Below are 12,738 nucleotides of genomic sequence, written 5' to 3' on the forward strand. Positions count from 1 at the left end.
TTCCTTATCTTTCCCATCCCAATGACTCTTAAACTTGGACCGCATCTAGTGCCACCACGCACAGACATCTCCTGCCTCCCCTTTCCCAGTCAACAGGTTATGCCTGTTTTACCACGCAAACACTTCTGGAATCTGTCCCTTCCACTTCTTTTGCTTCCTTAGTTCAGGACATTGTCATCAACTGCTTGGAGTCTTTCCACAGCCTCTAAGAATCAACTCCTTTGATCAGCATTGCTGCTAAAGTGGTGCCCAAATCTGTCCACAAGTCACAGTGATTTAACACACTCCAGTGAACCTCCCCCACAACAAAGTAGAGCCCAGTGTCTGTACACAGAGGCACAGTCCGCATCCCTTGCATCTACCTACCTCACCAGCTTCATCCCCTTGCACAACTACACAATTATTCCTGACCATACTGAGCTGCCTGTGGCTCATCAACTGTACCCCCTGCCTGCCTACAAAGTTCTTCCACATTTTAATCCCAGACAGTGCTTCAAAAAAACACCAGCCTGCAAAACACCAGTTTCTCCTGGAAGCGTCTCAGAGTCCCCAGCCTGGGCTCACTGCTTGTAACCGCCCCTCCTCAACAACTGCCTTATCAGCTCATTATACTGAAATAGTCGCTTTATAGCTATGTCTCAAAATCCAGACCACGAGCTGCTAGAGATCAGGGGGCCAGTATTATTCGCCATAGGCAGCCCCACTCCTGGCACACCACATACAGCCGATATATGAAAGCATATCAGGAGAATTTCAACTGAATGAGAGTGAACGGATGAACGAGTAGAAAATGTGATCCTCTTTCAATGGTGAAAAAAGGCTGGCGGGCACCTCCTGACTAAGTGTAGATACTGGCAAGGTGGAGGAGGCTCGCCCAACCCTGGGAAGCTGATGAAAATGCTTGCCAACATCTGAAGGAACAACCTGAGCATAACCACCTACTGATAAACTATCAGCACCTCCTGCTGTTATCCTTTCTTTCAGCTGTGTTATTGCATGAGATAAAGAGATGCCAAATTCATTGATGTAAGAATGCCTAAGAGATATGGATTCAAGCCAGTCAGCTGCTTTTGGAATCTGCACTTAAGGCAAAGATGATATGCTAGAGAAGTGGTGCCTTAGGTGTAGGAACTGGGGAATTTTAAAGACATTTCCCTGAATAGGGAGAAAGTCTATATTTTGAACACTGAGGAAAATATGAGTTCCCCTCCTGCTTCTGCAGAAACCGTGTATAGTGTTAATTTATCCATTGAATTGATATTTATTACTTGCCTTTAGGCAGAGTAAAGGGGAGGGGAAAAAAAAAGCTGCCTTTGGGGTGACCTTAACTTGGGAGAGGAGTGGAAATGAAGCCAGAGCTAGGAGTTTAACTGCTTTCATCTGAGACAACAGGAAATTCTCTGTGATGAGAAAGAGGGAAATAACTCTGAACTCTAAGAAAATCTTAGGGAAGCCACTCTGGCTCTGGCTAAAGTGTGGATGGGGGCTTAGAGTAGAGGGGGAAACACTCAGGTGGCATAGGAAGGAACAGAAAGAAAAGGGCTCTGTGAAAGAGTCATAATTCATTCAGTAGGCATTTATCAAATACCTATTGTGTGGTTATGACAGACACTGGGGATGCAGAGGGAAATCAGACAGTGCAGAACCCTGGAGCTCACAGTATAATGGAGGGTGGGCATGGCAGACAATGAGCAAATACATTAATGGCAGGTGAGATCCAAAGTATGCAGGTAATTAAACAGAGTGATCTTATGACTGCCTGTGGTAGCCAGAGACAAAAACTTTTGATTTGGCCATCTAGGGGCATCATTCAATGAAAGGATCAAATTGATGCAAAGATCAGGAAAGGTGTGTTCTGACAGAAGGAACAGCCAATGTAAAGGCTCTAAGCTTGGGTCGAGATGAAGGTGTTGGAGGATCTGAGAAAAAGCCAGGAGAAAAGAAGAGAGAAGCAGGTCTGGGTCACAGTGGGGCTATATCCAGCCAGCTTGTAGACTTGACATTTCATTCCCAGTGGATTGGAAGTTATGAGAGTGTTTTAAGAAAGGGGAAAGGTGTTTATGAGTTTGTGCTTACAAAAGACCACTCATGCTTCAGTTGAGAATGGATCTCAGGGGATAAATGATAAATTATGAAACTCAACTGGAGAAAGTTCCATGAGAAATTATGGTGGCCTGAACAAGGTTATAATTAATGGAAGTGAGAAAAGTGGATTGACATCAGTTATAGTTATAAGATAATGTTTATAGGACTTGCTATCGTAATATGGGGTAGAGGGGTGGCAGAGAAAGTGGCAAGCCAGGGTAAACTCCAAACTTTGGGGGTTGAACTAGTGGAAAAAGAGTGCTGCTGTTCCATAAGATGGGGCAGAAGAGATGTGTGGGCTTGGGAAATAAGACCTCTAATTGGGATCGGTTAAATACGACGTATCTACTCAGCATCCATGTCGGAGGTCAAGTGCAGAGCTGGACACAAGAGTTTGGGGCTCCAAGGAAGGGTCAAGACTAGGTATTTGGGAATGACCAGCACTTGGATGCTGTAATGAAATCATATATGGTACAAAAGAAAGGAAAAGGGCTCAGGATAGAGCCCAGAATTGTCAAAATTCAAGAGCTGGTCAGATGAGAAACCATCAGCAAGGCAGCTTGAGAAGGAATAGCTGCTGGTTTATATGCTCCTCTATCTGCTAGGAGATCCCCAAGTGAGGCAGCTGGAGAACCACATATTGCAGGACTATTTTGGAAACTCTAATTTAATTGTCCTGACGCACATCAATAAAGGTAGACAAGAGAAGGGTTTTCCCAAGATTCACTTGCTCACCTGGATCTAAACAGACCTAATACCTGCTCAGGTACAGGAACACAAATTGAGAGCCATAATCCATGTCTTGCAGAGGGAGCTGAGGATTGCAAGGAAACTGGAAAAACTCTGTCAACATGAAGCAGTGGTTTCCAGTCCTGAGTTCCAGGGCAGTAACATGGGTATTTTCAATATTTCAAAAGACCTGAAGGGATGTGTACATTTACAAGCACTGTGATGTTTCAGGCTAATGAAGAGGGTCTGGGAATCTCATGTTATTTATTTATTTATCCTGCTCTTGATGAAAATCCTAACGACTCAGCCTGGGAATACTGTCAAATTCATTAGAAGCTCTAATGGAGACAATTATTCATTAATTCTTTAGAGGGAATACAGATTATTACTTATTAAACTGAGGTTTATTAGGTTGACATAATCATTCAAAACATGTGGATAGTAGAAAAAATTATCTTAAAAGGTTCTCAGTGGTAAATATTTCAAGAATTACTGTATGAAGGAATTACAGCCAAGATTTCTAAAATTTGACCAAAATTATATTGAAAATACACATTTGACCCTATTTCTATCTCTCCACTTCCCTTCTTGCTGGATTCTTTTGACAAAGACAGAATTTAACCATATCTCAATCTAAACAGGAAAATCACATTGCTAACAGATTTCCTTAAAAAAACACAAGCGAAACAATGAGTGGTAGCTCTGCTCCCTCTCTCCCATAATATTACATTATCATTTTTGAAATGCAGACGACAGTAGGAAAGAAATGTTTCTATGATCAAAAGACCGACCTGTTGGAGTTTGTATAAGACTGACTTATTCCCAGTCAAATTAACTCAAAGATTTCATTAGTGAAAGAAATTGTGATGGGACTGGAAATTCAGTGGCATAACTGAGGCTTAAAGAGTAAAGATGGTTTTGAGAGGCTTTGATTTAGAGTCGAAGGCATTATTGTTCAGAAAAGCATGGTCTTTTGGTGAGGGAATGATACCCCTGTGTTGGCTCAAGCCATGAGCATGTGTTTGAACTCGCAACTTGGAAAATGAGAAGTCTTGGCGCTCAGAAGTCTTTGGTCACTTCCTATAGCTGGGAGGAAGCCACACCATTCTTGGAAGACATTGCATTTCAACAATGTTTCAACGACAACTTGATTTCAACTAAATGTGGCCCAAGAATAATGCTTCACAATGGAGAAGCAGCTGAGAAAGCAGTACAGTGCCATAAATTAATGAGATTTCCAACACTGCAGCAAAACACTTCTAACACATCCAATATGTTTCTAACAAAGCATATGTGGAAAAGCTGTTGATATGATAACCAAATTTCCCAGTTCCCTAACCAACATTCAGCAGCCTGGACACTTTCTGGCCAGTCCTTACAGCTATGTCTCCAGATTCCCAACTGTTAAAGCAAAGTTCCAAGGCCATCTCCTCCTCTCTGCAGAAACTTCTCTAGACTCATCAGCTGCTATCTCTCCCTGTACCGCAGCCATAGCGTGGCACATGTAGTTTTCTTAAGTAGCACATCCCTTTTAAGTCACTTCAATCACTGTGATTTAAGTATATATCTATTGATAAGGTTACTCTGGGACCTGGAAAACACCCAACGTGAGAATGGATGCATGGGTGGATGGTCAAGCACGTGAAATGTCATAGAGGCATCATAATCTAGAAAATAAAATAACAATAAGTTCCTCTACAGAGGGTATCCAAATAACCTTATGAATGTAAAACTGGAACACCCAGTCTTAACACATAAGTACATAAGTTCTCCTTTCTCAGTTCTTGAAAATTAAGTACAGGAAGGCTGAAATGGTGACAGGCTACCAGGGCTAGAGCTGTTCAGATGAAACATACAGGCTCATTCATTTAACCCCACATTAAACACTGGATCCTGGGCCCCTCATTGGCTTAAGATAAGCATCGCAGTGCCAGGGGAATGGATGGCTTCTCTCAGAACTGTGCAATCTAGAGGGTTGACCAGACAAACACTGCCAAGGAACTCTCTCATGCTAGGTTTCAGGTAACAAAAGATGTAACAAATGGCCCCTGACCCAAGGAATTCAGTGTTTAATAGGACTCCCATATGAACTTAAAGATACAAATTTGGAAGTATTAAGTTTCTCTGGTTCCTTGCCTGGAGTAGGATAAAGAGTAAACAACTCTTGCTCTGCCCCTTTGCAAAATCAGGTTTGGTGAAATCTGACATGACTCAGGTTCCTGCAGTTTGCCAAGGAGGCCACGTCTTCCTTCTCCTTATTCCCAGCACTGCAAAGAGAATAAGGATTTGGGGAAGAGCTAGAAGAACTGCAAGAGAATGAGCACAAACTGACGGCTTTGCAGCCTTGCTTCCTTTGGAAATATTTTTTGGGCCCCACTGGCCCAGTGAGACTCTTTCTTGCATGTGCGTCTTGCACAGGCAAATGTCAAAGCTCTTATCAATGGCACGAGGTCTTTCCAGGCTTGCTGTCACCACCCACACACTCACTCCTTCCTCATGAGTTCCTTGAGGGCACACATCACATCTCATATTTATCTTTACTTCAAGCACAGTGCTAGACATGCAGGACATTCTAATATTTCTAACTAAGTTAATGGATGAAAGCGCCCCATATATCATCCCTTTACATCTTTGGGGGGTAAATTGTGCTTTCCAGAGTCTTGGGAGTCTATGAAACATGTCAGTATGAGGAAATACTGACAGGGCTAATAGCACTTTATCTCTTTCTGCTATCAAGATTCAATGGTCCCATGGATTTCTGTTTCTTACACACGGTCTTGCCTTATTCAGATCAAGCCCCATGTCTCGGCATCATTCTTCCCCTTTCCTGGCCACCTCTGCTTACCTGCTCTCTTGACTCAGGCTTCACCTTCTATGATACCGATCCCTCTTTATCCACCATAGCTTTGGTGGGTTTTCCCACCCCTGAGCACTGATATGCCCTCTGAGGTGTGTTATCTAAGTCTGTGGGAAATGGCCCTCATGCACGTCTTGTGTTTCCATGTGTCCACTGTGGGAGCTCCTTGGGGGCAGTGGCTGGGTGTTATCTAATCCTCCATGGGGACGGCTCCACTGCGGCTGTGCAAAGAATGACGTGTCAGCTCAAAAGGCTATCGCAGGGTGCGGTTGGTTGAATAATGTCACCAGCTCCCCCGAGATGTTCACAATCTCACCCCCACAGCCAGTGAAGAAGTTGCATTATGTGGCAAAAAGGAACTTTGCGGAGGTGAATAAATTAAGGCTCTTGAGATGGGGAGGTTCTCTCGGGTTATCCAAGGGGGCCCGATGCAATCACAAAGGTTCTTCTAAGAGAGAGGGAGGGAGGAGAGTTAGAGTTAAAGAAGGAAATGTGATGATGGAAGCAGGAGGCGGGGGGGGGGAAGAGGCTATATGGCTAATTTTGAAGATGGAGGAAGTTAGCACAAACCTAGGAATGCCAGCAGATTCTAGAAGCTGGAAAAGGCCAAGCAATGGATTTTCAGAAGGAACATAGAAACATTTTGGACTTCTTCCCTCCAGAAAGGTAAGATAATAAATTTGTGTTGTGTTGAGTCCCTAGGAGTGTGGTATTTTTTACAGCAGCAACGGGAGACTAATAAACAAAGGTAGAGAAGATCTTATTTTTGGTGGTTACCCAATATGGGACTGTATTGACATTTGAGGGAAAGCGACCTCATTCTAACATCTTGGCATATAAACGTGTGCCTTTAAGTTCCTTGGGGATGGTCATGGACATGGCCATTTTGGCAGTGGGTGAGCTGGGAGGATAGAATTTATGAAGATCAGTGCACTGCTCACCTTTATAGATCCCGTTGCTTCCTCCATGCATTTCTCCTTTGGAAGTCACCTCTTCCACATGTGCTCCTTGGTCCGATGAAAAGTAGATGAGGGTTTTATTAGCCAGTCTCATCTCATCTAGGGCATTTAAGACCTGCCCTGAAAGGGAGAAAATAATCAAATTCGAAGTGGTTCAATCCAAACAAAAGTAATGGAGATGTTTACCCTCATTAACTTGTTGGTTAATTTCCAACACAGGAGGGAATGCTCTCAAATATTGGAGCTTTCCCCAGGCTGATCCCAACAGGGGATGTCATATCATCAGGAGAGTTTGATTGGGCAGGGTTCTTGGTATAGACCCCAGGAAAACTCAGTCATTGGCCTTAGTGTCCTTCAGAAGCATCATTTGACTCTTTTAGAAGAATCTGGCTCATACATCATGAGCCACTCAGAGCAAGGCAGTAGAAGACAAGGCCAAACTGTTGCTCCACCAACCAGCTGTCACACTGATGCTATAACAGAGTCTACTGTTGCTCATTATTGAATAAAAAAATTACATCCTTAAATTTCCTCTTCCATGAACAAATACGTCCAAAAGTATTTTAGGACGCGTATCTTTTTAAAATTCTTACAGTAGATACCCAAATATGAAATAGCCTATCTGTACCTATCAATATCCCTCATATTTCTTTTTGGCCCACATATTCTGTCCCCAACCATAATACTGTACACCAGCCTCAACTTTAAAATAACCATGGCCAAAATAATAATAATTACTACCATTGATTGCGTACTTTCTACATGCAAAGGATTTTATTACACAGTCTCTTGAGACAATGCCAAACCCAAGGAGTAAATAGCATCAGCTCATTTCACTGATGCAAGCAACAATGTTCTGAGAAGTTAAACAACTTGCTCAAGGTCATGCATTTAGGAAGGGGGAGACGCAGAAAGCGAGACCTAAATCCCAAACCCACACTCTCAAGCACTGCCCACCTTAACTGGATGGACTCCATCTTAGGAAAAACAATCTCAATGTGGGTAGATCCTATCCAGCAGGTGGGCCCTGCCGCATGGGGGTTGGGCTCTCCCCCACAGGTGGCACCATCATCCACTTGACCCAGAAAAGGGCTAGAAGGACTGAAAAGTTTATCTCCCAGGGAGACGGTAGAGATGATTTCTGATGCTAAAACAATATGGCCAAGTTATATGTTATAAGATATATTTTTGCTATTTGAATGAGAATGCCATAGGCTAGAGCATTCTCGACTTTGAACTTAAATGGAAACATTTCTGGAATCCAAACATATAAGACTAAGACATACTTAGAACCAAGGAGGGCCTTTCAATGACTTGTAACCCATGATCAATGATGATGAGGCAGATGTATTCTATGGTGTTGTTTTGCACACCAAGAAACCACCTGAGCTCTTGGATTGGGATATTTGGCTCTGCTGCTAATTTAAGCCTGGTTACCTTGAAAAAGGTCATTCGTCCAGTTACTTGGAATAAAAAGAAGCAACAAAACCATAGAACCCCCGCTTGTACTTTAAAAAGCACATACCCCCTTTTGCTCCTATCACAATTTCTATGTAAAGTAATAAAACCAGGAAGATGGCACAGGGTGGAGGGTTTTACTTACTTGTGTGGTAATTAGCATTTTGCAAAAGGACATGCTACCATACATCTCCACTTCAGATAAAATTCACTCTTACTTAGGTTTAGATGTACCTTAGCATGAAGAAAATGTCATGAACAAATACCTCTATACACATGTATCTCCTAAATGCTATTTTGACTCAGAGTCTGCTTCGTTCCTTCAACTACTGGACCCTTGTATATTAAGTACCTCTTATACACAGGGTGTACACCAAAAGCTGGGGTAAGACAGGGAATAGGGACAGTTCTTATCCCCAAAGCTTTGCTGGTGACACATTTCCTTTGTTCAAGTGAGGTATATTTGCTATTTACAGTTTCCCTTTTAGGGTGTTTTTGTCTTCAGGCAAAATTGCAACTGCATTTACTATATAAATTCCTTCTACTAAAATATACTGCATCCTTTTCCTTCTTAACACACCTCCCTGGATATTTCCCCAAAATTCCAATATTGCAAACAGCCATGATGAGCTATTTACCTTGTTCCCATCAATTTTTCTCATTCATCGCCTAGACTGATCATTTTAACTACCAGCTTCATCAAAGGTGTCATCTAAAACTGGGCTGGAATTAATATCAGAGAAAGTAGCTGAGACTACCATGCATGTGTAAATACTAGAATATTGGGCTAGACTGATTTCTTCTTAGTCCTTTCTCACCTGAAAGACATACTAGTTCTTGTACCATGTCAGTCTTAACCCAGAATCTCATTTGTAAAGCCCAGAGCCCATTAACCATTCACTTTTTCAGAAGATTGATCCTATAAAGGTCTAACACATTTCTCTCCTAAAAATTCTGATCAGAAATCTCCCCTGGGAAGAAACACTACTGTATTATTCTTGCCTTCAGAGGAATATATTGCAATTCACAGGTCCTCAAATATTATTTTCCAGTAAGGCTCTCAAAGCATAATGATACCAATTTATATAGGATGATAGTTTTGAATCACCAATTGTGGGCTGCAGGATAGCTTATAAATGAAATGTGTTATTTCCAAACTTTCTCACCTGGTTCCTCCAAACAAAGCATATACAGAAAATAAGCCATTTCAAGAGGACTTTGTTATTTAACTGGAGACTACAAAAGGAAGCTTATCAAAAAAGAGGATTTCTTGACCAGTCTTTTGTAAACCTAAAGCAGAAAACTTAGGAAAGTGAAAATCTGTCTCCTCCCTCCTCAAAGGGTTGCAGAGGAAGTCTAATTCTAGAAAGGTTGTCCATTCAATTTATTCATTCTACCTACAAGGATTAAGCCACTTTTACGAGTCAGCCCCCATGATGGGTCACACAGAAAGGCTTCAAATGTACCACAGAATTCCAGGTCTTACCTGAGAGAGGTGAAATCACACAGAATATATTTGCTTGTGCTCTGGCATCTACGTCCTTGTTTAAACAGACCTGGCTTGAATCCTGTGCAACCCACTAGTTCACCGAGGATTCTTTACTTCTAAGTCAGAGATGATAGGGGATCCCAGTACAAGGTCGCCAAGATGAACAAGCAAGGAAATTGTGTACAAAACCCTTCAGTCCACCTCTTTCCCCCAGTGAGAGAGCAATGCACCTTAGCTCTGAATTAAATAAAGCCTTGTGGTTCCAATTAATTTAATTTTGTCTTTCCTTCCACAAGGTAAGTAGACTCAGACAAAAATATTGGAGCAAAATGCTGCAAAGTAAACTACATTCATTCTTGGAAGCATCAGGCCCGTTAAAGAAATATATACCTTTATCTTAAGCAGCCACCTACCATGAATAATTGAGAGTTTCTGCCTACTCATTGTAACTCTAGGGAAAACACAGAAGCCTTAAATATTTCCCCTGAAACTATTTTAGTGGGCATGTAAGGTCTTCATCTGACTAACTGGTTGATGATAGAACACCAGGGCCAGAGTTTTCAGATAAAGAAATGGGAGTTACTAAGAGCCCACCTGGAGGCGGCCAGGACCATCCCCTGGCCGTGGGAAATGAAATTTGTTCAGTAGTCTGAGCTGCTATGCTCTGAAGTGCCACCAAACCATTTCTTGAGTGATTCTGCTGTCATTGGCCCTAGAAAGGCAATACTTTTTTTTTTTTGGCATGGGCAGGCACCAGGAGTCAAACCCAGGTCACCGGCATGGCAGGCGAGAACTCTGCCTGCTGAGCCACCACAGCCCATCCAGAAAGGCAATTCTTTACCAGCTGATGTAGGATTAGAGGCCCAACCAATATCACCAATCTCAGGCCATATCTGTCACTGCACACACAGATGACCTATCGTTTCCAGTTAGAGCCAATGTCTATTTCATGGAGGTGAACCTCATCAAGTACTTCTTACTGAAATAAATGATCATGATCTCCAAAACTTCACTTCTAATCTTCACCATCAATTTGCAGCTCAAGGGATCCACAGATGTGACATTCAAAGGCAAGCAATAGATCTACAGTATCAAATCAATTTCAAAAGCTTACTCATAAGAGAAAAAAATAGAATATGACCCCCCCCCCCAAATTTCATTTGGATTAATTTATCTGCCCGCCATAAGCTGGTTGGGATACAAAACTGACATGCGGGGTTTTAGGGGTTTTTTGTTTGCTGTTTTTGGTGTTGTTTGTTATGCCATTCCATTTATTTGCTGTGGGGATATTTTTCAGAAAAAAAAAGCAGAATATCATAATAATTAAGAAGATGTGGTGTTTTGGTTTCCTATATTCAGATCTAACGCCACTTTTGGATGCGATATGGTCCAGGACTCAATTAGACAAATGTCACTTGGAGGGCAAGGTCCAAAGAAAAGAAAGCATTGGATATGAAACTCATACAGGATGGTTTCAGGAAAGAAGGACCTTGAAGCAAAAAGGTGAACTTCTCCACGTATTTCCATATTCCAAGCATGGAGAGGAGGGTAGACTCCATCTTCAGATAACTGAGCAAGGTAAAGTGCTCAAACTTTGTCATGAACCATTTATGTCATGTGAAAGCACACACTAATGATGACATGTGATGGAGGAGCCATGAAACCCTCCTCTTAGATGGTCCTTAGTTAGAGGATAAATTCTTCTCTGACAGCAAGAGCTGAAATATTATCCATGTACCCCCTGCCAGTCCTTGTTTATTTTCTATTCAATCAGACCCACCACAGTCATTAATTTTGTTCTCGTCCTTTTTATACTGTCATGTTATGCACAACCACATCACCTAAGTCAAAACAAAAACTTCACTCACAGCCTTTTTGGAAGACATCCCTAATGATTTTGTAAGGACCAATGGAAAAGAAAGCAAAGTTGATATTAAGGAACCAATTAGACTGATTTACACATTGATCTATGTGTTTTTTTTTTCATAAAGCTGACTGACCCAAACTAATTATCATAACCTGGTATTTAGAATATAGGCTCCACAGGGCATTCATTATGTATGTGTGTATGTATAGATCAGTGTTTCTCAAATTCTAATGTGGGTCCTAACCATGTGGGGACTGCATTAAAATGAAGATTCTGACTCAATAATAGGTGAGGACTGAGAACATGGATATGTCACAAATGCCCATCAGACGGAGATAGTGCAAGTCTGAGGAACACACTTTGCGAAGGAAGGTTATGTATGACTAAATGTTTAGTCAATTTTTGGTACAGAAAAAAAGGAGAGGGTTGGCATTCTACAGACAAGATCAGCTCTGATAATGAGATTTGGCTAGAGTTTCAGATAATTTAACATGGAGCTATTATACACAGTCAATAAACACAATATCATTAGGATTATCAGTGTCACTAAATGATTCTTTCTTCATTTGCTCTTTTCCTCCCCTTTGCTTATATGAACCTATCTGAGTTCATATAATTTCCTGGAAATCCATCCTTATTTTGTGTTGTACCTGCTTGTTATGATATTGTTGTGATTTCCTCTATTAAACCCATTTTCACCCTCATTATAGTTGCAATGTGTGATTTATGCCTCTGCACTTACATCTGCTCTCACCATCTGGGATGCTTTCGTTGTTTTACTCAGCTTCCTTCTTGGATTATCAATAATTTGTGTATTTTTTTCCAGGGTATTGTTTTTACCGGAAATAATTTGAATAACACTGACTAATTCTCACTCATCTGGAACAGGCCAGTGCTTTCCTGCGTAAACGAGGCAGACACAAATGGAAGAATAGATTCATGGTATCTATTCAGTGGAATTATACAAGAGAATCTGGGAGAGAACTCAGAGTTGTCATGCCTGCAAGGCTGAGAAAGCAACATGGGATCTGGGACTCTGGTCCCTGCTCCCATGGAAGTGGTTGGCCCGAGGGCCAGGCTCCCAGGATGACAAGAAACCATATTAAAGCGAGCATACAGTCTTCCTACTCTCAATCCAGGTAAGCAACTGCATTTCCTGGAGCTGAATTTTCTGTCTTTATTAAGGGTTGGCTTTTACGGCACATCCCTTTCTGTTTGGAATGGTCCTCAGCTGACGTGATTCCCATTTCCCAGGATTTGCCATGGAATATGAGGTTGACCAGATGTCCAAGGG

At 41.8% G+C, this 12,738-nt stretch overlaps 1 protein-coding gene across 6 annotated transcripts in view; it reads right to left on the bottom strand.

Annotated features, from left to right (window-relative positions):
• The window catches only part of STS (steroid sulfatase), a 170,442-nt gene that overhangs the window by 35,321 nt on the left and 122,383 nt on the right, over positions 1–12,738 (bottom strand). For all 6 annotated transcript variants that reach the window (XM_077145304.1, XM_077145307.1, XM_077145306.1 and 3 more), the window contains one exon: positions 6,613–6,750. In XM_077145304.1, the coding sequence (XP_077001419.1) occupies positions 6,613–6,750 (138 nt within the window). The remainder of the gene's footprint in view (positions 1–6,612; positions 6,751–12,738) is intronic.

Source organism: Tamandua tetradactyla, chromosome X (genome assembly GCF_023851605.1).
Source record: "Tamandua tetradactyla isolate mTamTet1 chromosome X, mTamTet1.pri, whole genome shotgun sequence".
In the NCBI taxonomy this organism is placed as follows: Eukaryota; Metazoa; Chordata; class Mammalia; order Pilosa; family Myrmecophagidae; genus Tamandua; species Tamandua tetradactyla.